At 46.9% G+C, this 27691-nt stretch overlaps 1 protein-coding gene across 1 annotated transcript; it reads right to left on the bottom strand.

Annotated features, from left to right (window-relative positions):
* Positions 1–16314: 16314 nt before the first annotated feature.
* LOC147106262 (interleukin-22-like) lies at positions 16315–27448 on the bottom strand. Its single transcript, XM_086009750.1, has 6 exons — positions 26662–27448; positions 19006–19879; positions 18847–18912; positions 18586–18732; positions 18282–18344; positions 16315–16686 (listed from the first exon to the last, which is right to left on the bottom strand). Exons 2-6 carry the CDS (start codon positions 19165–19167, stop codon positions 16558–16560), a joined length of 567 nt encoding a protein of 188 aa, XP_085865876.1. The 5' UTR covers positions 19168–19879; positions 26662–27448; the 3' UTR covers positions 16315–16557.
* Between the last annotated feature and the right edge of the window lie 243 nt (positions 27449–27691).

Raw genomic sequence — 27691 nt, 5'->3', positions numbered from 1 at the left:
GCAAGTTGCCTTATGAGCTGTCTTATTCAAATCAACACTCAGCTTCCATAAGTGGGCGCATCTTCTTTCAACCTGTTAGCATAAGCAGTTTGTGCACAGTAGGTGGTTTCTTTTGATGAATAACTGGTGCAGTAGCATGAAAGATGAAGTGACACAGTTGCTGGTTGCGAATTTGAATCAGAAATTAGGCTTCCCCAAACCTTTACATAGGGTTACATAGGATATACGGCACAGAAACAGGCCATTCAGCCTAGCCAGCCCATGCCGGCATTTATGCCACTCGAGCCTTCTCCCGTCTTTCTTCATCTAAATCTATCAGCATAACCCTCTATTCCCCTTTTCCCTCATATGCTTGTCTAGTCTCCCCTAAATGCATCTATTCTTTTCGCTTCAACCACTCCCTGTGGTGGCGAATTCCACATTCTCACCACTCTTTGGGTAAAGAAGTTTCTTCTGAGTTCCCTATTGGATTTCTTGGCGACTATCTTATATTGATGGCCTCTAGTTATGCTCTTCCCCACAAGTGGAAACATTCTCTCTGTATCCACGTTATCAAAACCTTTCATAATTTTAAAGACATCTATTAGGTCACTCCTCGGCCTTCTTTTTTCAAGAGAAAAGAGACCCAGCCTGTTCATCCTTCCCTGATATGTATACCCTCACATTTCTGGTATCATCCTTGTAAATCTTCTCTGCACCCTCTCCAGTGCCTCTATATCCTTTTTACAATATGGCGACCAGAACTGTACGCAGTGCTCTAAGTGTAGTCTAACCAAGGTTCGATACAGGTTTAGCATAACTTCCCTACTTTTCAATTCTATATCTCTAGAAATAAACCGTAGTGCTTGGTTTGCTTTTTTATGGCCTTGCTAACCTGTGTCGCAACTTCTAGTGATTTGTGTATTTGTACTCCGAGATCCCTTTGTTCCTCAACCCACCTGGACTTGCATCCTCCAAGTAATAAGTGACCTCCCTATTCTTCCTACCAAAATGTTAGACCTCACATTTATCTGTGTTGAACTTCATTTGCCAATGATATGCCCATTCTGTAAGATTTGCAACATTTCTACATTTCCCCGAAGGTTGTTATTAATAAACGGGACCCTGCGTGGACATTTTAAATCAAAAAGGGTACCCAAGATGGCGTCCGTGCCTCGTGGCAGAAAGCCTGTGAGATTTTAAAACTTGGACTCTGCAACGCAGGCAGCTTGTGGAGAAATCGAAACCAAAGCTGCAGTTTCTGTGAAGAGAGACTTTGAGGTAGATTTTCCCAAACCTGTCGGGAAGAAGGCGGGACTTCCCCTTTCGGGTTTTTGACCCGCCTACATCGACGTCCGGCCAATCCACGCGATTTTCCCTTGATTGACCTTGTTGAGCCCGTCCAGCGGGCTCAGCAGGCCAATTAAGGGCCACCCGGCAACAGGTGACGTCACAGACTGCAATTTCATCTGTCAAGAGTTCTTGACAGATGAAATATCAGTGTTTGACAGCTGTTTGAAGCTGTGAAACACTGACAGTCTGAGTTCTGACATGAGTCCTTCTGCACAGACTCAGTTAGAACTCTTACCGGCACTCAAAGCTGAAGGCTGTCACTTTTCACAGATCGCAGCCATTCAGCTTTAAGTGCCAGCTGAGTGATGGGCTCCCGACAGCTCCAGGAAGAAAGGCTGTTAAGGTAAGTACAGGTAAGTAAAAGTTCTTTACACACTTTAGACACACCAAACACACTTACCTTTACACTCATGCACTCATCACTCACCTGAGCGCCGACATCGCGACCCCTCCAACTCCTTCAACCCGACGGCCCGCCTGCTCTAACCTGGCATGGTTTGGAGCCGTCGGGAAACCCACATGAAACCCCTCAAAATAGGGATTAGGCTAAAAGCTGCCTGTTGGGCAGTTAATTGGCACTAATCCCTTCCCGCCTGGTTTCAGCGGGTCCCAGTGCGGGGCGGGTACCTGCTGCCCCTAAAACTTACGTGGGGCGGGGTTTTGGGCGGGATGGTGTCGGGCCCCCCAAATTCGGGATTTCCCCCCCCACACGACTGAAACCCCGCCTGACGGGTCCAGGAAAATCTAGCCCTTTGTATTCTGAAACCAGACAGGACTTTGAATTATGTATTAGATTGAATTGGAGACAAATCTAAATCCAGTTAGGTCTATAGTTAAGGCCATCAAACAGTTTACATATATAATCGGCAACAGATTAAGAAAGCCATCTAGGCTGGACAGGCCCATCAAGGAACATTCATAACAAAACAAGTCAGTTATCGGGCCGGTAGATGCGATTACCGGCCATCTAAAAACAGTTAGTATAGATTGCTACCATTATTTAAAATAGCCCGCCAAGATTAAGACAAAGAACTAACCTGATTTGGCGCACAGATAAGGGTTTTCGAAAAGAGTATAATTGAAGGCCCCGGGTAGCAATCTCGCTCTCTGCTCTGCTCGGCTCTTCTGCCCCTCGCTCTCATGGCTGTCGTTCTTTCCCTGTCCCGCGCTTACCCCCTGGCCTTTGCTCGTGCCTTTTGCCACTCCATCTGGAAATCACCCTGGCACTGCATCGGGCAGACATGGACAATTCAGGCCAGGCGAGGCGAGACGCGACGAGGGGAGGAGGGCAGACCAACTGAGGAAGACCAACTGAGGAAGACCAACTGAGGAGACCAACTGAGGGTAGGCTTTGAATCATCAGGCCTTCAGCCTCAGCCAACCTGCGACTATCTTCATGCAAACTCAAACTGTCGGCCGAAGAAGAGGAATCATCCCTGCAAGGTAAAGTACTCGAACCTGGACAACGCCCTTGCAGCACCCGGAGACCACGTGACGACGGCAGGCTCCAGAGAGCACCAACAGCGAACCCCGAACCCCACCGCTGTTTTGAGTCCAACAAACCCTTTTGATTGGTGAGCATAAATTCTGGCCCCTCATAGCTTAATCTAGTTAGGTATAGGGGGTGGGATAAGGATAAGGGGATTGTTAAGATAGTTGTTTTCCCTCGATGTGCCATGTATTCCCCATTCCCTGTATAAGTATAGTTATTTGTATTTGCCTGTAATTTTATATACTGGTAGCTTCTCATAAGACTGTGTTAATTTTTCTGTTTAATAAAATCTTGAGTTTTGCTTACATCCAAACCACCAGTCTACTCGAGTCTTTTCTATATCACTACCTGTACCTAAGTCCGGTGTCGAGAATCTCAGGGGCGTGGGAGCGATTCGAACTGCTCACGGGCAGTCAGAGGCATAACTGACAGGGCCCACGCGCCACCCCCTACATAATGGCGACCGCGGCAGGACCCCGGCAACAGGGTTGCGATACAGTAGACAATGGTTCAGATGAGCAAACCTTGATGGAGGAAAGGATTTCTGATTATGTGTTTAGCAAGGTGAATATCACTAAGAAGTGGATCACCACTCTGTTAAAGGCTGGGCATCGGTAGATGCAGCAGCTAAGTGGACAGAGGGAAAGGAACACATGAAGTCCTTAGAGAAGGCAGTTTGGCTGATGTGCTTTAAAAAGCAGGTCCAGCTTTTGGACAGGCTCGTTGCAGCATAGGCAGTCGAGTTAAGGGAGTCAGCCCTGGAGATCCAGGATAAGGCTCTTGCAGGGGAGAACTTATTAGTATCTTTGCAGGCTTTAAACCAGGAAAGAGTGCATTTAGTGGGAGAACACAAGGCCCAGTTGGAATACCTACGGTGCCAAGTCACCGAGGCCAAGGAAAACGAGTTAAGGTTGCGGGAGAAAAACGCCCGCTTGGCAAGGCAGATTAGGGAACAGGAAGAGAAAGTGCAGGAGGTAAAAGCCGCTTACAAGCTCACAAGTGAACAGGGGTTTGAGAAGGCAGATCACGGCCCCTGTAGAGAGAGGATAGAAAATCTGAGCCGGGCCCTCCGGAAGGCAAAAGGCATGGTATGCCTCATAAGCCCAAAGGCAGGTCAGGCAGATTTAATGGGGAACAAGGGGAGGACAGTTCCAACGTCACCGGTAGTGCTTAGGGACAACCCGGTTGAGAGAGAGGAGACCTCACGGCCACCACCCGTAGCGCCAAGTTTCAGCGAGGTTTGGCAGCAAGGCGGGGTGGAACCGGGGGTGGAACCCAAAGTGGAGCCAGAGGTGGAGGCGGAGGTAGAGCAAACCCTGCCCGAGAGGTCGGAGCCGAGACCGATGTGCCCAGCGCGGCATCAGAGGTTCGGCCCACCCGCCAATGGTGACAATGAGGGACCCCTCCAAAACCAGTTCGTGTTACCCTTTAACACCTAGCAGCTCAGGGTTATGGTCAACCATATCCCGAAGCTTTCCGCAAAAGGAGACCCCTCGATCCACTTCAGGGAAATAGAGCAGACCGCCAGCGTCAACGACTGCGATGACGCTGAGAAGGCCAAGATGCTGCTATTCTCCCTGGAGAGTAATCTCCTCCAATCCCTCTCTGACGAGTGTAAAAGGGGGCAGAGCGAGTACGAGGACCTTAGAGATGCGGTTCTGGAGGCCATGGGGATGGATGAGGGAAGTCCCTTCTCCCAGTTGGAGAAGACGATCCAGCTTTCTGAGGAAACCCCGAAGGCTTTTGCGGACCGGCTGTGGCCGGTGTACCGGAGGGCCTGCCCGGGGACGCCGGACCGAGTGTTCCTGAACAGGGACCTCCTGGCCCATTGGCTCCATTGCCTGGTGGCGAACAGCCTGCCACAGGTCCGGGCCAAGGCAGAAGCCTGGTTCAACCCCAAAGATCCCCAGACCACAGAGATCACGGTAATTAGGCAGCTCACTCTGGCTTACAAAAATGGTAGGGGAGCTGATGCACACCCACCCAAGGGGAAGGTGCATGAGATAAAACCCGGACCGGGTAGGAAAGAGTGGCACCAGGAAGGGAGTAACCCCCCCAGCACAAAGACCAATTGTTACGGGTGTGGAAAGGATGGTCACTGGCGGAAGGAGTGCAAACACCCTTGGAAGGATAACAAGGGAAAGCATCCCACAGCCCCAGCCCAAAAGGCGGGGGCAGGGACCCCTTCCGCAGAGGTCGAGTCACTTTTGGACGCCATGAGGTCCTTACTGACTGGCCAGGGGAGAGTAGCAGCCGCCACTGGTGCTATCACTCCGTCAGCCCCATCCAACCCACAGCTGTGACTAGAGCCAGCGCAGCCTGTTTATCTGTGTTCGCTCCGATATGATGAGTGGAAAAGACCCCTTTTGGAGATGGAGGTGGAGAAGGTGACGAGGACCTATCTGTTAGACACGGGGGCACCATGCACCGTGGTCTTCTCAGCTAACCCCATCGCCTCACCTCTCTCCAGAGGGGTCCCATACAGTCTATCGGGGTACACGGGTAGGGAACAGGCCGGCTCGTTTTCCATCCCGCTCACCATTCGGATAGGACCGCTCTGCTCTAAGTGGACGTGTGTCCTGATGAAATGGGACGTGGAGGGTGGAAGAGGGGTCCTGGGGGCCGACTTTATCGTAGGTCACGGGATCCTAGTGGATTTGAGGAATCACTGCCTTTGGGGGGCAGGTACAGTAAAGAACGGTGAGATCGTAGTAATCCCGGGAAAGGAAGGGAAGGGGACCCTCTGCACCATGAAGCCCAAAGAGGATTATAACCTCGGGCTCATGGTCAGCAACACCCCACCAGAGTTCCAGGCATTTGTGCAGGCCCACCTGGCCACATTTGCCACTCACAAACACGACTGCGGGAGGGTCACAGGGTTTGAGGTCAGCGTAGACGGGGACCCCATGGCCCGACCACAGAAACAGTATAACTTCCCCAGGGAAGCAGAGCCGGACATGGAAGCAGCCATGTCCTCGTTAGTGCAGCAGGGAGTTCTGAGACCGATAGCTACCCACGTGATTTCTCCGTTATGGCCGGTCAGAAAGCCGGACAATTCCTGGAGGGCCACGGTGGACTATCGGGTGCTCAATAGCAACAACATCCCAGCCTGCGCACCCACAGTAGCAGCAGTTGCCGACCTCATTGGGAGTATTCCCGCATCCGCAACCACTTTTACGGTGCTGGATATTTCAAATGGGTTTTGGTCCATCCCTTTAAGGAGGGAGGATCAGTACAAGTTTGCCTTTACGTTTAAAGGGCAACAGTACACGTGGAACTGTTTGCCACAGGGCTTCCACAACAGCCCCAGCATTTTCCATCAGTGCATGGCCGACAGTTTGAAGGATTTTAGCCAGCCCAGACAGTTGGTTCAATATGTAGATGACCTGCTCCTGTTCACTGATTCGAAAGAGGAGCATGGCCCGCTATTGGCCGAACTGCTGGAGCTGCTAGGACAGAAGGGCTTCAAGGTAAATCCCAGGAAAGCGCAGATCGGCCAGCAGGAGGTGAAATTCCTCGGTCTGACCGTGCGCGCTGGAGAAAGGGCCATAGATAAGGCTAGGAGGGAGGCAGTACAAGAACTACCAGTCCCTAACACAGTAACGGGTGTGAGTTCGTTCCTGGGGCTGACCGGGTACTGTAGAAACTTTATTGAGGACTATGCAGCCACCGCAGCCCCTCTGCTCCGACTCCTACACAAGGGAGTGGAGTGGCTTTGGGATGAGGGTTGCCAGGCAGCATTTGTCAGGCTCAAGAAGGACTTGCAGACCGCGCCAGCTTTAGGGGCCATAGATGGGGGGAAAGAGTTTTTCCTGGAGGTAGCAGCCAGCGGAGACAGCCTCAGTGCTGTGCTGCTCCAAGAGCGGCACGGCCGGCTGCGGCCGGTGGTCTACTCCTCCAGGATACTCACAGATGTGGAAAGGAGCTATTCCAATTGTGAGCGGCATCTTTTGGCCACACATTGGGCTGTGAAAAGATCATTGATCTTCACAGGCACCTCTCCCATCACCCTCCTCACCCATCACACACCCACCCAGATTCTTCTGGACGGGAGGATCAAGGATGGGACAGTGAGCAGTGCCCGCATTACCCGCTGGACCTTGCTCCTCTCACAGATGGATCTGAAGGTGAAGGGTCTCTGTGAGCCAAAGCTCGCAGCCAACATGGTATATCCTGGAACAGCCCATCGGTGTTCCATTGAAGGGGTTTGGGAAGTAAACATAGGTTTATGGGCCGGGATACATCCCACAGGCCGCGAAATCTATGTGGACGGCTCCAGCACGGTATCTGCTGGCAAGCGTCTCACGGGGTGTGGAGTTTACGACCCAGCGGCAAACATTGCCCTGGCAATTAAGCTCCCCAGCACCATGAGCGCCCAGCAGGCTGAACTGTCCGCGGTGGTGTACGTTGTTACACACCCCGAAATCTTCCCCACCCCCTACACAATTTGCTCAGACAGCATGTTTATGTGCAATTCGTGTACGGAGTACCTGGCCATCTGGTCCCGCCGCGGATACACCTCCGCTGACGGGAGACCCCTCACAGTAAAGCCCCTGCTGGAAAAGATCCTGGCAGCAGTGGGGGAGGAAGGGGAGGTTTTCATCCACAAGGTGAAAGCCCATTCCTCCACAGAACCCCGCGGCCAAGGCAACCAGCAGGCTGACTTGCTCGCCAAGGAGGGTGCCCGCGCAGGCATTTTCTGGGACCCATTTGGGTCCAGGCCCATGGCGGCGGTCAGAGGTAGGGACGGGACCCAAGGGAGTGTAGGGGTAGCGTTAGCCCCAGACCTTAAGACGGTCCAAGCCCAAGACCCCGTCCTCAAAGCAGTCCTCAGCGCTGTAGCTGAGGGAAAAGGAGTAGAAGGTCCGTACGGCACAGCGACCGTCTCCGTTAAAGAGGGCATGCTGTTCCGGGGGGAACAGTGGGTTGTGCCGCAGCAGCACCAGAGGGAATTCCTTCAACTGGCCCATGAGGGTCCAGGAGCAGGACACCCTGGGCCTGAGACCACCTGGCAACGGCTGGAACAGGCGGGATGGTGGCCGGGACTCAGGGACGATGTCTGCGAGTTCTGCGCAGGCTGTCTTGTGTGCGCTGCGAACAACCCTGACACCCACAAAAGGAAGGCCCCTATGGGACACATCAAGAGGGTAGAGGGACCATGACAGTCGATACAAGTCGACTACATCGGGCCCCTGCCCACTGCTCAGGGAGGCTATAAGTACTGCCTAGTCCTGGTGGACGTGTTTACCAAGTGGGTAGAAGCCTTTCCCTGCAGAACTGCCACAGCTCTGGGTACTGCCAGGATCCTAGTCCGGGAAGTGTTCTCGAGGTGGGGACTACCACAGTTTGTGGAGTCCGACCAAGGGACCCACTTCAGTGGACAGGTGATGCAGAACACCCTGATGCTGCTAAGCATTGAGGGGAAATGGCACGTAACCCACAACCCCCAGTCATCGGGGATTGTAGAACGCATGAATCGGACCCTGAAAGAAAGGTTAAGAAAGGAAACGGCGGACTCGCCCCGTAAATGGGCCGAAGTCCTACCGTTGGTTTTGATGGGGATCCGGGCCAGCCAGTCTAAAAGCACGGGGTATTCCCCGTACGAGCTAATGACTGGCTGGGTTATGCAGACCCCCACCCATGTACTAGCCCCGGTGCTCACGGAGGGTCAGCTCAGGGAGGTAAACCGGGACAGGCTTGCCCGAAACCTCTTTGAGCACCTGAAGCAGGTCCATGAGCAGGCGGCTGGGAACATGGGAAGGCAGCATCGGAGTAACCGATTGCTGCTCGAACCGAGAAAGCACCATGAGTGGGAAATAGGAGATCAGGTTATGGTGAGGAATTATGCCCGAGTAGGTAGTTTGGAGCCATTATACATGGGGCCCTACAGTATTGTAGATAAAGCCAGCCCCATGGTATACGCCGTGAAGATGCCCCGGCGTACAAAATGGTTCCATATCAACCAGTGTAAGTTGTTTACACCGGAAAGGGGAAAGCAGCCAGTTGGGGTAAGGTCCGAGGATATGTTGGGGTCAGAGAAGGTCTGCCCCACAGGCGTATCCATTATTTTCCACCGGCAGTGGCAAGACGCAGGGGATGGGATGAGGTGGGATACCAGCCTGAAGGCGTGTGCAGTCCCATTCTCCCCGATCCCAGTCAATGCCACTGAGCTGGTAACCCGCCCCCGTAAGCCCCCGCCCACGGCGCAGGTGGCGAGGTTATCCAGGGAAGGTTGCCCCACCGCCACCAAGGGACCAGGGAATGGGTTGGTATTAGTCCCCACCGTTCAGATGCTGTACCAGGGGGTACACTACGCGGTAGCCTCAGTGATTTTAAATCTCACCAAGGTACATTTACCGTAGTGGTGCCCCAAAGAAACAGAGCAGTTATACCAGGCCCTATTAAAGGACATGTTCAAGAAGTTTTACGAGTTCGATTTTGCCCACGTGGACAAGACCGAACTGTACACCACACACCGAGAATTTTTGGGTAATGCAGGGAGGCAAAGAAGGGGTGTATGGAATGATATTTTTACTGCGTTTAATACTGGGTCCTCTGTCATCAACAGCTTGGATGACATAGAGCTGCAGACCCAGATAAACGGTTTAAAAACACAGTTAAAGAAAATATTACTGGACGAGAACAAGGTAGTGGGCTCGGAGTTGCATGAGGACCAGGCCATGACGGTCCATTTACAGGAGATCATAGCCGAGTTGGAAAAGCACGCAAAGACGGTAAATGCTCTCATAAGGGAGGACAAAAATGCTTCTGACTAGGCTGCGCAGAATGAGGTGTGCGTGTTATACAGGGCGTGGTTACTGGGCGAGGGCCGCAGTAATCTGGAGGATTTAAAACAGGGTTTGGTCCCCTCCTGGATTAGCAACAAGCACCTCGCAGCCCTCCACCCTTTTGAGAATGCATTGAGCCCATGCCAACTCCGGTAGCCTCCGAAGCCTACCCAGTCCCTGTGGATTGTGGGCGGTCCAACCACACAATCATGGGAGTAGTAGTTAGGATGCCAGTCATGTGTAGGACGGCTCGATCGCACCGGTATACAGGGTGGAGAACATTGGAGTCATTCAGGGGGGTGCACACATTCGTTTCACAGCGGTCCCACCTTACGTCATAAAGTGGGAGCACGCTATGACAGGTATTGACCTCTCAGGGTGCCGGAGCCGGGGAGCACACATAATCCTGTGTCCCCAGCACTTGAATGCCTATTCGAAACCGCTGTGTGGGTTCAGAGCTGCTGGCACGAAGCCTATAAATTGCACCATGGAGGCAATGACACAAGGCCATGTTCCCCCGCAGGTAGCATATATAGGGGGTAGGACATATTGTGTCACAACCGGCGCGTCCCACTACCAGTATGGACAGCATAGCTGGTGTCCGGTTAGTGACAGCAGTTTCTGTTTTAAACCCGAGGCAGAAGTTCAAGTGGCCCAGGAGTGAATTGTCCCCATTCCTGAACCCTCCACTGTTCACCTCACTGTGAAGGAGAATTTTACGAATTTGCAAAAGTACGTAGCGCACTTTGGCTAGGAAATTCCCCCTCTCCCTGAACACCTTACTAAAATACTCAAAGCCGTTATAGTTTCACAGAAACATTTTTACACTCTCGAACAGAAAACAGTAGAGATAGGGACTAAGATATTGAATATAGTGACTCCACCCTGGTGGAACATTTTCAATAACATAGAGGTCCCTTCGTGGATCAGACTGGCTTCCCACATTCTCGTGGTTTGTCAGTTAGGGATAGTGTTGTATTTAGTTTGTATTCAGTGTAAGGGAAAAGGTCGGTGGTCAGAATTCCGAAACCAGAGGATTTGGAAGGAACATTATGTAAAGGTGGAGGGAGATATGCCGGTTTAAGTCTTTTTCCCTGTATTTTGATTAAAGGATCATTTCTTTGTGTTTGTTATTTTTAATAAAGGTTTTTCTTTTGGTTTTTTTTGCAACGCGGTTTAATAAAGATATGTGTACCAAGTGGTGCAGTGGTGTTGGACCCCTCCATGCTTGGATGTGTGTGTAAAAGTCTGTAATTTTACTCTCTGTATGCTGATGTACACTACATTTTCGCGGAATGGGAAGTGCATGTGTCATGGGTATATTAGATAGGTAATTACAGGGGAAGGTTGACTATGGAGGGTCAGAAAAATTTTGCTCACCTTAAAAGTATGATACTTCAAGCAAGTTTTAGTATCACAGGGGGGAGTGTAAAATTTGCAAAATTTCTACATTTCCCCAAAGGTTGTTATTAATAAACAGGACCCTGCGTGGGCATTTTAAATCAAAAAGGGTACCCAAGATGGTGTCCGTGCCTCGTGGCAGAAAGCCTGTGAGATTTTAAAACTTGGACTCTGCAATGCAGGCAGCTTGTGGAAAAATCGAAACCAAAGCTGCAGTTTCTGTGAAGAGAGACTTTGTATTTTGAAACCAGACAGGGCTTTGAATTATGTATTCGATCGAATTGGAGACAAATCTAAATCCAGTTAGGCCTATAGTTAAGGCCATCAAGCAGTTTACATATATAATCAGCAACAGATTAAGAAAGCCATTGAGGCTGGACAGGCCCATCAAGGAACATTCATAACAAAACAAGTCAATTATCGGGCCGGTAGATGCGATTACCAGCCATCTAAAAACAGTTAGTATAGCTTGCTACCATTATTTAAAATAGCCCGCCAAGATTAAGGCAAAGAACTAACCTGATTTGGCACGCAGATAAGGGTTTTCGAAAAGAGTATAATTGAAGGCCCCGGGTAGCAATCTTGCTCTCTGCTCTGCTCGGCTCTTCTGCCCCTCGCCCTCGTGGCTGTCGCTCTTTCCCCATCCCGCGCTTACCCCCTGGCCTTTGCCCGTGCCTTTTGCCACTCCATCTGGAAATCGCCCCGGCACTGCATCGGGCGGACACGGACAATTCAGGCCAGGCGAGGCGGGACGCGACGAGGGGAGGAGGGAAGACCAACTGAGGAAGACCAACTGAGGAGACCAACTGAGGGTAGGCTTCGAATCATCGGGCCTTCAGCCTCAGCCAACCTGCGACTATCTTCATGCAAACTCAAACTGTCGGTCGAAGAAGAGGAATCCATCCCTGCAAGGTAAAGTACCCAAACAGAGACTTTAATTTTGGGGTACTCGAACCTGGACAACGCCCTTGCAGCACCCGGAGACCACGTGATGACGGCAGGCTCCAGAGAGCACCAAGAGCGAACCCCGAGCCCCACCACTGTTTTGAGTCCAACAAACCCTTTTGATTGGTGAGCATAAATTCTGGCCCCTCATAGCTTAATCTAGTTAGGTATAGGGGGTGGGATAAGGATAAGGGGATTGTTAAGATCGTTGTTTTCCCTCGATGTGCCGTGTGTTCCCCATTCCCTGTATAAGTATAGTTATTTGTATTTGCCTGTAATTCTATATACTGGTAACTTCTCTTAAGACTGTATTAGCTTTTCCTGTTTAATAAAATCCTGAGTCTTGCTTACACCCAAACCACCTGTCTACTCGAGTCTTTTCTGTATCGCTACCTGTACCTAAGTCCGGTGTCGAGAATCTCAGGGGCGTGGGAGCGATTCGAACTGCTCACGGGCAGTCAGAGGCATAACTGACTGGGCTCACGCGCCACCCCCTACAATTCTGCAAGTTTATTAATGTCCTCCTGTAATTTGTTGCAGTCCTCCTCAGTATTGACTATTCCCCCAATTTGATATCATCCACAAATTTAGAAATTGTGTTTTTGATTCCAAATTCTAAATCATTAATGTAAATTGTGAACAACAGTGGTCCCAGCACTGATCCTTGTGGAACACCACTTCCCACCTTCTGCCACTGTGAATAGCTACCCTTTACTCCTACTCTCTGCTTTCTGTCTTGAAGCCAGCTAACTATTCATTCTGCTACTTGTCCCCTGACTCCGCATTGTCTGACCTTGTTCATATTATGAGGTACCTTATCGAAGGCCATTTGAAAATCTAGATAAATTACATCTACTACATTACCATTGTCTACTCACTCTGTTACCTCTTCAAAAAATTCAGAGGTTGGTCAAGCATGACTTTCCCTTTTGAAATCCATGCTGACTATTCATTACTAGGTTTTTGGTTTCTAGATGGTCTTCTATTTTCTCCTTTATTAGGGATTCTGTTATTTTTTCTACCACCGATGTTAAACTGACTGGTCTATAATTCCCTGGACATGTTCTATCCCCCTTCTTAAATATAGGTATTATATTAGCTATCCACCAGTCCTCAGACACAACTTTTTCTAACGAATTATTAAGTATGTGCAGTAAGCCTCTGCTATCTCTTCACTAGATTTTTTAAAAATGCGTGGATGCAATCCATCTGGACCAGGGGTCTTATCCTCTTTGAGTTTGATTAGTTTATTTAATATATTCCCTCTTTATTTTAAATGCATTTATGTCATTACTCATCTCATCATCTAATGTCATGTCCACCTATTCTATCTCCCTGGTAAATACTGAAGCAAAAAAATTATTTAATATTTCTGCCATCTCTCTATCATTACGTGTGGTATTATCCTGTCTATCCCTTAATGGCCCTATACCCATTCCATTTTTTATTGATGTGCCTGTAAAATATTTTACTATTTTGTTTTATGCTCCCCTATGCATTCTGATCTAATCTTTTTACTGAATGTCAGATAAAAAATAATCATTTATTTCACAAAGAGTACAGCATTCAGTGCATAAAACTGTGTTAGCTATTAGTTCACATTGTGCACAGCTTTGTTATGTTATAACATAACCTATAGTTCAATCCATGAATCAGAGATTGGTCACTGTATTTGCTTCAAGACTCTGCAGAAATAGGAGAGCTGGAGAAAATACCAAGGAGTGAAATTAAAGCTCAATGAGAAAGCTATAATGAATATATATAGAGAGGACTTAGGAGCTAGGACAATTAACACAAGGAGAGAAATATATCTTAGTAAGTGTTATAGAATATTGTATAATTACACTCACTCACTCAAACACAGAACTTATATCAGAAGTGAGCCTAATTCGGTGGTAGCACTCTAACATCTGAATCAGAAAGTCACGGGTACAAGCCCCACTCCACACTTGTACAAATAATCTAGGATGACACGTTAGTGCAGTACTGAGTGAATATCACATTTCCAGAGCTTCTGTCTTTCAAATGAGATATTAAACTGAGGTTGATCTCCTTGCAGCTTCCTTTGGTCCTCTGAATTATTTACTATGCCTCCTATTTTAGTATTGTCTGAAAATTTGGACACCACTCCCTCTATCCCTATATCCAAATCATTGATGTACACAGTGAACAGAAGCAGTCCCAGAACAAAGCCCTATGGGATCTCACTACCTCCCTCCAATCACTCTGAGAAACTGCCCTTAACTCCTACTCTCTGTTTACTTCCTTTGAACTAGTTTTCAATCCAGTTTCCTATCCTACCCCTATTTCCATACCACTTAATCTTCTCCAATAGTCTCCTGTGTGGTACCTTGTCAAAGGCTTTCTGCAAGTCTGTGTACTTCACAAGCACTGCATTTCCCCATTCACCATCTATAACCAATGTGCAACGTGACCAAATTAACCTAACAGCTCCCAGTTTGCTCATGATGCCAAGATCTGGATTTGTCTGCTCGTAAAATTTCCTATTGAAAAATATGGATTTATTAAAAACTTCCCACACTAATATAGCTGAAAAATAATCCAGTACTTCTTTTTTATTGTAGTAATTGACCCACTCAAAAATTGTAAGACAAAACGGATACGTAGTCTTAAAGGAACACCATCTTCATGAAAAAGTGGCAAACATTTTTGCTTAGAGAATAGTCAGAAGAGTTGTGCATCATCTTGGTTAACTTTACACAAGTAATGGAAGGATATGTACCTGCACGATTCAGATTTTTGAATTACTAAATACAAAAAATGTTTGCCCAACACTTCATAATGAAGATGATGTCCTTTAAAATATTTTAAATGCACTCTATAACAGTCATGATAAACCTCCCCATCTGCTTTCAGTGTCCTGTCTTCCTTCTGCACACATGAATGAAGATAAGTTCATCCTATTGGGGTCTATGTGGTTTCTGCGTGTTGTGTGACCTGAAAACCGAAGTTCAACTCTGTTTCCATTATTTATTGGCCCTGAAATTAGATCGGGGGCTTGCCGCGTGTGCAAGCCCCCGATGTGCACTCACCCTGGGCGCCGACATCTGAAGCCCGGGCCTGCTTGCATTTCCTGTCACAGGCCCGGTTCAGCTGTCGGCGTGCTGTGCTAACCTGATCCAGCGGCGTAGTTAGTGCGATGTGCCGGCTGGGACCAGGTGAGCACTGTGCAGCCAATCAGGGGAGGGGAAACTCATTCATGAGTTTGACAGTAAGAGCTGTCAAACTCATGAAAAGTATGGGCTGCCAAAATACTACTTTAACTTTAAATAAAATTTTAAAAAACATCCCACTGATTATAATAACTATAAATAAGTTTTTAAAAATGTTATAAACAATTAATCAATTTTTTGAAAAAAATAAATTAAAAAAAAAGGGTCTAAAACTAAACTTACCATCCTGTAAATTCTTTAAAAATAACAAACCTGTGGAAAAAAAAATTCTACATTGTACTAAAAGCCCACTTACCTGAAAAACTAAATACTTACGTCTTCTTTTTCCACGCGTAAAGACCGGAGGCCTTTACACGCGCGCAACTTTGAAAAAAAAAGGAATTTTACTGCGCACGCGCTGCCTGTGCAGTCGCGCGCGTTCTGCCTCTGAACTCCTTCGTTCAGAGGGCAGGAAATGCCAGTTTTCCCCGCATGCGCTGTGCATGCTGAAAACCGGCATTTCCTCCGGCCAGACGTGCGAGTACCCCGACCGTACTCACGCGTTGGGACAGGAATTACTGGCCCAAATTGCCTGGTACTTTTACAGTTTCTGATTAACTGGCTCTTCTGGGTTTTTAAAAAAATGATGTATACAGGAAGGGATCATTCTTTTAAGACTCCGATCACATGGAGAACGTTTACATCGAAAAAAAATTAATTCGTTAAAGAAAATGAAGGGTCAGTTCAAAACAGTTGAAACCATTCGCTTTATACGTGTCTTCATCGGCTAGGTTTAACGGGACAGTTGTGAGCCCTTTTCTCACCTTGTTAACCTGTGTTTGACATAACCTAGGTGTTTTAGTGGATATTTGCCTTTAAACTTAGCAAATACAAAAAATGGGATCATTTCTAAATTCAACCGGATTTCAGTATCATAGTGCCTTCCAATTTTAAGAGAAAATTGTATTCCAGTTTATATTTTGCAGTGATAATTTACTATTATTTGTAAATTATTACAATAAACTGTTCTCCATAGGAATGAGTTTTGAGCTTGCAACAAAAACCATAATGCTTCACAAGCCATATTTTGCTGCGTAGAGAGCATTTTCTGCAGAAAACAGTTCCACTCCATAACTGACAAAGAATGAACTCATTAATGAGCCTGTTTTATTAAAATATTTATTTAAAGTTTTAAAGACACAATCTTCAATTTTCTGCCAAACACGTATAACAATGTAATATGACAAGTGTCCATCAGCAATGCTGATTGCTACACATAACTTACTGTAAGTAAATACAATGTGTATAAAATTATACACAATAAATCAGAAATAAATATTCTTCGTTGTTAAGTTAAGAAAATGTGCACTTAGGAAACTATTACTGTTTCTTGATGGTGTTTACAGGGCTCCTGGTGTTATTTCCATCATTCATCAGCTCCTGGTTTTCTCTGGTGGCCTGGTGTCTTGATTCTTGGTGCTGAACAGTGGGTCCCTATCTCCTGAAGCAGCATGAAAAGCTCTCCTACAACCTTGGCCTCCCTCGTCTTGCCGAGCTGGAATAAATTAGTAAAAATAACAATCAATCAGTGCAATTCACTGGCAAAAATTATCAACAGTCCTACATGGCGCATAGCGTCAGAACGGAGGTAACTGGATTTCAATTTCAATTTTATTTGTCACGTAACCAAATACAACAAGTGAAATCCAGTCAGTGAAATGCTTTTTTCTTAACGAGCCGAGCACACCAAGCAGCAAAGGACACTTAGCTGCCTGGTACGCACGGAGCCCGCAAGGACGGCAGCCATCTTCATCGGCGCCATCACAATAGGGTCCGCTCTCGCCTCGCTCCGCCTTTCCCGCACTCCTGCCCAACAATCTTCAGCCGCCGTGTCAGCTGTGGTTCAGTTGGTAGCACACAGTCAGAAGGTTGTGGGTTCAAGTGCCACTCCAGGGACTTGAGCACATAAAGCTAGACTGACACTCCAGTGCAGTGCTGAGGGAGTGCTGCACTGTCGGATGAGACGTTAAACCGAGGTCCTGTCTGTCCTCTCAGGTGGACGTAAAAGATCCCACGGCACTATTTCAAAGAAGAGCAGGGGAGTTATCCCCGGTGTCCTGGCCAATATTTATCCCTCAATCAACATCACTAAAACAGATTAACTGGTCATCATCACATTGCTGTTTGTGGGAGCTTGCTGTGCACAAATTGGCTGCCGGGTTTCCCACATTACAACAGTGACTCCACTTCAAAAGTACTTCATTGGCTGTAAAGCACTTTAGACGTCCGGTGGCCATGAAAGGCGCTATATAAATGTAAGTCAGTCAGTCTACTCTGGTGAAATCAAATCTATTTTGACTCAAGGGGGGGGAATTCCCCTCATTTGTACTCTGGTGGGAGGCACAAATGGTTTATCGCCCCCCCCCCCCCCCCCCAAGGTGATAACCGCACCTCCCACGAAATTCCGTGGGAGGTTAGCGGCGGCGCTACCGGGTATCATCCCGATCTTCTGTGCCCTGAGATCATGACGTCATCTCTGGGCGCAGCGCCCCGGTAGCGCCTCGGGAGAAAAACTGCCCCTCGCGCCCCGCAGCAGCGCCGGGCAGTGTTACCGACTGCTGCAGGGGCGCAACTTAAAGGCCGGCCGACATGAAAAAAAAAAATCGCCGATTGAAAAAAAATTCTGTGCACCGGATGCAGGCGGAGTGCCGCGATTGGTCAGCTTGAGTGCCGGGCTGATCACAGGGCACTTCCGCAGCCCAGTGCTCCAGCAGATGCCAAAAAAATGCAGAGTTCGCAGCGGGGAGCCCGTCCCTTTAATTGAGGGAAGACCAGCGTGGTGCTGCTGAGCACATCGCCCCGGATCGGGACATTCCTCGCCTCTTGCGCTCCAAGAGGCGAGTGCAACGCTTGATTTAATGCTAACTTTTCAAACATTTTTCACTTAGTGCCCCAAATGGCTCTCTAGGGCAATTTCTCCCCTTGGTTTTATACCAATATTAACTGAGAGTAATGGGCCTAAAAGGCACCCTAATCAGGTATATAGAAATGGTATTGTGATAAGAGGTGAGTATTAAAAATATCGACATGATTGCATTATGCCATTAATCTGAATATGCAAAGTGTGCATAAATTTGTTTTAAACTTTACCTTGTTCAGTTTCTGCTTCAGTAGTTTAATGTTATCGTTTGCTTGCGTTTTATCTTCTGCATCCTGGAAAAGAGAACACAATCAATTCAATTACAAGCACTCAGCCTGTTCCCAGCACAACTTATGCTATAGTTTATCTCCTAATTAGATCCTCTGAACTTTTTACCCTGGTGTCTCGACCTGAGCTTTACCTCCTCCAAATGGAGTGTCATAACGGTACGTATTTTGCTTTTCTTTTGAAGAAGCTGACAGCATCTGGTACATGTTCTACAAAATTAGTTCAAACAGAACAGGAAACACTTACGCAAGCAGACATGTGCTTCATCAGAATGGTAAGAAACTCCTTGACCTCCTTCAGATGTGAATATGTGGTATGCAACTCTTTGGATGCCAGAACGTTTCCAAGGTAGAAGTCAATCACCTCTTTGAGCACGTAGCACCCACCAGGTCCCTGCAAAATAAACCATGCATCTTCCATTTACTCACCAAAAAAGAACTAGATACTACCAATTACTAACTTGCATTCAATCAGTTTAAAGAACATAGCACCAATGCAACTTTATACCTCGAGCCCTTGAAAGAGATCCTTTCCGATCAGTCTCGTGTCAGTATCCTTGTCGAACGTTTGAGCCTGTGAAAATTATTAATTTGAATTATTGTAATTGAAAACGCCAAAAATAATTATTTGCATGGTATATATTGAAAGACAAGAACCGTTGCTTACCTCTTTAGACAGAGCGTGGACTTTGTGCCTCATATGTCGCAGTAATTGTTCTTCCACATGGCAAACCATGTTAGATCTCTTTGATTTTAGCCATGGAGCACAACTGACCATGAGTGCAAAATAACCAAGTACCAACACTGCTATACTCGTGAAGGAATACATTGTGAAAGCAATCTATCCGACAGATCTGACCCACTTGCAAATCAAAACAGGTTTACTCTTCTGCGCGTTAATCAAGATTGAGATAAGGCTGACAACCAAAGTGAAGAGATATCGTAAAGCTACCAAGTTATCCTCGCCACTTACTTTGCTGAATCTTATCACCGACTTGCATTGTTTATATATCTTTCATAGGGACAAAAATTTCCCTGAATGATCGAATGACGTACATCATTTACTCGGCAAGTTTCCGCTTTCTTCAGGTAATGCGCCGGATTTTGTGATGATTGTGCAAATTCAAAGCGTTCTAGGAAGGTAATTACGTCAGCTTTTTAAATTAAAAAAATTCAGATTGTGTTTAATTATTTTGAATTATTGTCCTGTAATGGTACATTTTCTAACTAGTCTTTTACAATACACATATCACTCTCTGGTTTGCCTGTACCCAAACCAAAAGCACGAACATTTATTATTTTAAAGCTCATCACATGGCCCGACCGACCGATTGTAGTAAGTCTAGAGGGCCCCCAGGCGGGCTTAAGAAAACACCTTGTCCTTCATCCTCTGCCATTTAACTTTCGAAGACAATGTATCCATCTAATGTTTCCTCGAGTAACAGGCTCTGAATTCTGCAAGATTCGATGTTTCTCACCGGAATCTTCATCGGAGCATCAGAGGGTTTTCACTTTGCAGCATCGTTTCCTTCCCAGAGAGTCTATTTGCATTCATGGCAAGCGGTTGAAACGAAGGGCGAAACGTGATAGTTAAAAAATTGATAGGTTTTCAAAAGGTGTCACCATCCTAAATGTTAATTGTGACCAATGTAAATCCTACTGTCGGGTTTTGGTCCATAAAAGCATAAGACAATGAAAGTTCTCGTTTCACCTGCGTCCTCGCAACAAAAATTAGGAATTTTCTACTATATACTTAATTGCAAAACACTTTTAAACCCAACACATTTTGCATTGGAAGACCTACCACGAGATTATGTAGTGCAACAGTCACAGCAGAGTCAATTGGAGACATATACTGTGACATTATCTGGCTTAGTTAAGGACCAGTTCCAGCAAAACATCTTGTTTCCGGTGTCCCTCCACTTTCACCAACAATACCAAATGTGAAAATCTCATGGATTGTTTCATCTGTAAAATTGAGACCATCTGTGCAGTCTGCCTCTGTCACCATCAACCCTTTTCCTCCCTTTTTCTGACCTCTTCTTCCCTTACCCACCCTCCATCCAGTCCTCCATCATTCTGCGGTTTCTCTTTCCCCCCACCTTCTTCAAACTCTTCCATGACACCCAGCTCCTGCTCCCTCAATTTCCCCATATTAAACTCTTAACCACTCAATTACCACTTCCGGCCTCTGTGCTTGCCAACATTGTTAAAGCATCCTTTTTTCAGTCATTTTCCTTTTAAAGTCACTGTCCTCACCTCTCTCCTAAAAAACCACACTTGAACCATCCATCCATCCTCTCCAATTACTGCCCCATCTCAAACCTCCCTTCCCTCTCTAAAGTTGACAAGCGTACCATCACCTCTTGGCCATGTGCTCAGTTCTCCCTGTTAACTCACAGTTTACCTACACCAAAGATGCTATATAATTGCAAGTTTCTGTTAATTAAGTATTGTTTTCTTAAAGGAAACATCTTTAAATAGTTCTGTTTAAAAAGGATGCAATAAGGTATATAATTCCTTCATTTTAGAACAATAATTGGGATTTGTTAGAATTTGTAGCAGAGAATGAGCACAGACCTATCTAGTAAAATAAATTAAAAATGGCAAATGCTGGAAATATGAAATAAAATAAGTAAATATTGGAAATTCACAGGTCAATCAGCATGTGTAATGATGTTTTGGGTGTGTACCTTGCAATAGTTCTGATGATGGGTATACAACCAGAATGTCATAACTGCTCTTTTCTCTTTATAGATGCTGACTGGCGTGCTATGTATTTCCAGCATTTTCTACATTTATTACAGACCTACATAGTATTACTCACTATGAGTAACAATCAGTCATTTATTATGGCACTTTTTACTGCACATCTTGTAGTACTGCAAAAGCGTTTCCATGTCAGAGCAACACGAGATCAAGTATAGAGTCATAGAGTAATACAGCACGGATAGAGGCCCTTCGGCCCATCGTGTCCGCGCCGGCCATCAAGCCCTGTCTAATCTAATCCCATATTCCAGCATTTGGTCCGTAGCCTTGTATGCTATGGCATTTCAAGTGCTCATCCAAATGCTTCTTAAATGTTGTGAGGATTTCTGCCTCCACAACCCTTTCAGGCAGTGAGTTCCAGACTCCAACCACCCTCTGGGTGAAAAAGTTCTCTCTCAAATCCCCTCTAAACCTCCCGCCCTTTACCTTGAATCTATGCCCCCTAGTTATTGACCCCTCTACTAAGGGAAAAAGCTCCTCAGCATCCATCCTATCTATGCCCCTCATAATTTTGTACACCTCAATCATGTCCCCCCTTAGCCTCCTCTGCTCCAAGGAAAACAAACCCAATCTGCCCAGTCTCTCTTCATAGCTGAAGCGCTCCAGCCCTGGTAACATCCTGGTGAACCTCCTCTGCACCCTCTCTAACGCGATCACATCCTTCCTGTAGTGTGGCGACCAGAACTGCACACAGTATTCCAGCTGTGGCCTAACCAGTGTTTTATACAGCTCCATCATAACCTCCTTGCTCTTATATTCAATGCCTCGGCTAATGAAGGCAAGTACCCCATATGCCTTTTTTACCACCTTATCCACCTGTTCCGCCGCCTTCAGGGATCTGTGTACTTGCACACCCAGATCCCTCTGATCCTCCATCTTGCCTAGGGTCTTTCCATTCATTGTGTATTCCCTTGCCTTGTTAGTCCCCCCAAAGTGCATCACCTCGCACTTTTCCGGGTTAAATTCCATTTAACTGCAGTCCAATCAGGCAGCAGTGTAGAGAGAACCAACATGAGGGAATAACCTGTTTGACTTTGTCCTCACCAATCCACCGTCACAGATCCGCTGTCCATGACAGTGACCACCGCACTGTCCTTGTGGAGACCAAGTCTCGTTTTCACACTGAGGACACCTTCCCTCATATCATGTGTCACTGCCAACATGCTAAGTGGGATAGATTAAGAATTGATTTAGCAGCTCAAAACTGGGCATCCATGGGACGCTGTGGGCCATCAGCAGCAGAACTGTACACCACTACTATCTGTAAACTCATGGCCCAGCATATCCATCAATCTTCCATTACCATCAAGCCAGGTGATCAACCCTGATTCAATCAGCCATGTAGCCATCTTTATATAAGATAGGGTGATTAGTCTTATATGGCAGGTGGGTGTTCGGGGCTCCCACAACCCATACGATGGAGGCGGGGAGCACCCACACTCACCATACATGAGTATCTTGCTAGCCTCCTCCTGAAGTCCTCACCATTACAGGTGCCAGTCTTCAGCCAATTTGATTCACACCACGTGATATCAAGAAATGGCTGGGTGCACTGGACACAGCAAAGGATATGTGGCCCGATAACATCCTGCTGTAGTGCTGAAGACCTGTACTCCAGAAGTAACCGTGCCCCTAGCCAAGGTGTTCCAGTACAACTACATCCTAGCATCTACCCAACAATGTAGAAAATTGCCCAGAATCAAGAGCTGGGCCTGTCTGGAGCAGGGTTGGAACACTGCCCCTTCTGACTCAGAGACGGGAATGCTACCACAAAGTCAAAGGTTCATCCTCCAACCTGGTGAAGCTACAATGCTGGGCTACATGCATGCTAAACAGCAAAAGCAGCATGCTATAGACAGAGCTAAGCAATCCCACAACCAACAGATCATGTTAAACCTCTGCAGTCCTATCAACATCCAGTCATGAATGGTGATGGGCAATTAAGCAACTGACGAGGAGGCTTCATGAGCATCCCCATTCTCAATGATGGTGGAGCCCGGCATGTTTTTTTTAATTTGTTCATGGGATGCTGGAGTTCCAGGATTTTGACCCAGCGACGATGAAGTAACGGCAATATATTTCCAAGTCAGGATGGTGTGTGACTTTGAGGGGAACTTGGAGGTGCTGGTGTTCCCATGCGCCTGCTGCCCTTGTCCTTCTAGGTGGAAGAGGGTTTAGGAAGAGCTGCCGAAGAAGCCTTGGTGAATTGCTGCAGTGCATCTTGTAGATGGTACACACTGCAGCCAGGGTACACCGGTGGTGGAGGGAGTGAATGTTTAAGGTGGTGGATGGGGTGCCAATCAAGCAGGCTGCTTTGTCTTGGATGGTGTCGAGCTTCTTGAGTGTTGTTGGAGCTGCACTCATCCAGGCAAGTGGAGAGTATTCCATCACACTCCTGACTTGTGTCTTGTAGATGGTGGAAAGGTTTTGGGGAGTCAGGGGGTGAGACACTTGCCGCAGAATACCCAGCCTCTGACCTGCTCATGTGAATGCAAAAGACAAGGCTGAAGCGTTTGCAACCATCTTCAGCTAAAAGTTCTGAGTGAAGATCCTTCTCGGCTTCCTCTTGAAGTCCCCACTATCACAGTCAATTCGACTCACACCACATGACATCAAGAAATGGCTGAGTGCACTGGACACAGCAAAGAATATGTGCCCCGATAACATCCTGCTGTAGTGCTGAAGACCTGTGCTCCAGAAGTAGCCGTGCCATTACAACTACATCCTGGCATCTACCAAACAATGTAGAAAATTGCCCAGGTATATCCTGTCCACAATTAATGACCAATCAGCCTACTCTCAATCATCAGCAAAGTAATGGAAGGTGCTTACTTACCAATAATGTACACACCAGTGCTCAGTTTGGGTTCAGCCAGGACCATTCAGCTTCAGACCTCATTACAGCCTTAGTCCAAACATGGACAAAAGAGCTGAATTCCAGAGTTGTGGTGAGAATGACTGCCCTTGACATCAAGGAAGCATTCGACTGAGTGTGGCACCAAGGAGCCCTAATAAGACTAAACTCAATGAATATCAGGAGGAAAATGCTCCAGTGACTGGAGTCATACCAGGCACAAAGGAAGATGGTTATGGGTGTTGGAGGTCAATCATCTCAACCCCAGGACATTGCTGCAGGAGTTCCTCAGGGCAGTGTCCTAGGCCCAACTATCTCCAGCTACTTGATTGATGACCTTTCCTCCATCATAAGGTCAAAAGTGGTCTGTTCGGCAATTGCAAGTGTTCAGCTCCATTCATAATTCCTCAAATAATGAAGCAGTCCATGTCCACATGCATCCAGGCTTGGGCTGATAAGTGGCAAGTAACATTCATGCCACACAAGTTCCAGGAAATGACTGTCTCCAAAAAGAGAGACCCTCACTACCTCCCCCTGAATTTCAATGGCATTACCATCGGCAAGTCCCCATCAGCATTTAGGGGGCCACCATTGACCTGAAACTCAACTGGACCAGCCACATAAACGGCATGGCTACTAGAGCCGGTCAAAGGCTGGGTATTCTGTGGTGAGTGGCTTATCTCTTGACTCCCCAAAGCCTCTCCACCAATTACAAGGTACAAGTCAGGAGTGTAATGGAATGCTGTCCAGTTGTTTGGATGAGTGTGGCTGCAACATCATTCAAGAAGCCCTATATCATCCAGGACAAAGCAGTCAGCTTGATCTGCACCACATCCACTAGTCTAAACATCCACCTCACTACCACAGGCGTATTTTGGCTGCAGTGTGTAATATCTACAGGATGCACTGCAGCAATGTGCCATGGTTTCTCAGCAGCACCTTTCAAACCCACAACCTCCACCACCTAGAAGGACAAGGGATGCAGGTGCATGGGAACACCAGCACCTCCAAGCTGCAGTCCAAGTCACATACTATTCTGACTTGGAAATATATTGCCATTCCTTCATCGTCGCTGGGTCAAAATCCTGGAACTTCAGCATTGTGGGAGCATTTTACCACACAGACAGCAGCAGTTCAAGAAGACAGCCCACAAACTTCTCAGGGCAACTAGGGATGGGCAATAAATGCCGGCCTTGCCAGCAACACCCCTATCCCAAGAATGAATAAAAACTATACATATTGGGTGTGACTCCATTTGGAGGATGAAGTCTCATGCGACTTTGACTTCACCGGTTACAGTAACTACAACCAATATGAAAACAACGTTTAATTAATAAAGTTTATAAGAGCTTAGGCCATCTGCTGAACAATTTTTAAGCTACAATTATATTAGCAGAGAATAGATTATTCAGTGGACTCTTTTATGACATCAGAAATTTCAGCAGCTGTCTGAGGCCCATGAGTTAAACCCTGCTGTATGTTTTCCTTTAAGTTTGTTCAAATCTAGTATTTACATTTTCTTTTAAAATAACAACTACCCTTTACTATTTTTTAAATCTTTAACTGGTTGACTTAACTAAGATCAGCTGGTATCACAGAATCACAGAAACCCCACAGTGCAGATAGAGGCCATTTCGGCCCATCGAGCCTGCACCGACACATATCCCACCCGATCCCCGTAACCCCTACATCAACACATATCCCACCCTATCCCCGTAACCCCACGTATTTAATCCCCCTAACACTAAGGGTCAATTTATCATAGCCAATCAACCTAACCCGCACATCTTTGGACTGTGGGAGGAAACCGGAGCACCCGGAGGGTGTTGACGCTAGGAACGGGAGAGGATTGATCTGCTCTTACATTGCAAGGTTGTGGGTTCAAGTCCCACTCGAGAGACTTGATTGCAAAAATCTAGGCTGACACTCCAGTGCAGTACTGAGGGATTGCTGCACTGTCGGAGATGCCGCATTTCAGATGAGACGTTAAAACGAGACCCTGTCTGCTCTCAGGTGGACGTAAAAGAGCCCACGGCACTATTTCGAAGGCGAGCAGGGGAGTTATCTCCGATGTCCTGGCCAATATTTATCCCTCAATCGTCATCACTAAAAAACAGATTATCTGGTCACTATCACATTGCTGTTTGTGGGAACTTGCTGTGTGAAAATTGGCTGCTACGTTTCCTACATTACAACAGTAACTACACTTCAAAAAGTACTTCATTAGCCGTGAAGCGCTTTGGGACGTCTGGTGAAAGGTGCTATATAAATGCAAGTCTTTTTGAAGGGTGAGGAAAAACATATAACAGGGCACGCGGTGAGATGCAAATTCTGGGCAATGCCTTAGACATTAGATACAATTATCTATACAATCAACTCTACCTCCCAACAAATTTGTAACCTCAACACCGACATGTTACGCCCAACATTTTCAGCGTTAGCAATTTGTGGACAATGTCTGTCGTAGATCATTTTTGAATATTGCCCTTTAAAGGGGCGAGGGCGCTGACATTTGATCTTGTGGGAGCAGCAACATGCACGGTTGGAGGAACCATTTCAGTGCCTTGTACTGTTTCTGCACGGGCCTGTTTACATGCGCACGTGCATGCATCCACCCGATGCTGAAACTCCCCTCACCGCGTCCACAGTTTATGCCAAATTGTCCATTCGGCGCTGCCCCGAAACTTTCCCAGCTTATACCGGCTGAAAACCGCTCGCCATTCGACCCTAGCCCCGCAGCGGAGTTCCCCGGTCTTCCCTGGAAGCGGGGCGTCTTCAAACGAGCTACACGTGCACCGCAGGGGACTCTCTCCAAAACCCAAGCACACAGCTTTCAACCACTGCTCGCAGCTGACAAGAAGAAACGTCGGGTGAGTCGCAGTGCTTTCCTGGTAAGCGCTTCGAGTATGCAAATCTCCATGGTTACACGCATGACCAAAAACACCACCTTTTTGTTTTCTATTTGCGATTTATACAAATAGCCGTCACTTCTCGACATTATAGGGTGCACATACACAGGAATTTGCAAATAAGCATTTTTTTAAATGTTGCCCTCAGCCATTTTTTTTCAGGTTTTGGCTTTGTTTGAAGCTGGAGTTGTACTTTAAAGAAAGACTTGCATTTATATAGCACTTTTCACCATCACCGGGCGCTTCATAGTCAACCTTTTGAAGTGAAGTCGCTGTTGTAGGAAATGCAGCAGCCAATTTGTGCCCAGCAAGCTCCCACAAATATTAATTTGATAATGACCAGATAATCTGTTTTAGTGATGTTGATTGAGGGATAAATAATGACCAGGAATAACTCCCCTGCTCTTCTTCGAAATAGTGCCATGGGATCTTTTATGTCCACCCGAGAGAGCAGATGGGGCCTAGTTTTAAGGTCTCATCCGAAAGACAGCATCTCCGACAATGCAGCACTCTCTCAATACTGTACTGGAGTGTCAGTGTAGATTTTTGTGCTCAAGTCTCTGGAGTGGGACTATGAATCCACAACCTTCTGACTCAGAGGCGAGGGTGCTACCAACTGAGCCACAGCTGACACTTTAGAGAAAGATGAGGTAACTAGCAATTACTGCACTAATTAGTCTATAACTAGAACTGTAGACATCAGAAATTAATTTTGCTTTTTTTATCTAAACCTCCCCCCCCCCCCCTTGAGTTTACAACTGTTAATTTTCTATTGTATGCTGGTATTTAATTTTGATCTGTCGACTACATTTAAAAAAATA

Source organism: Somniosus microcephalus, chromosome 16 (assembly GCF_052327205.1).
Source record: "Somniosus microcephalus isolate GS21.2 chromosome 16, FLI_Smic_1.0, whole genome shotgun sequence".
Lineage (NCBI taxonomy): Eukaryota > Metazoa > Chordata > Chondrichthyes > Squaliformes > Somniosidae > Somniosus > Somniosus microcephalus.
Note: the sequence above shows the minus strand (reverse complement) of the source record. Positions and strands in the feature narration are given on the sequence as shown.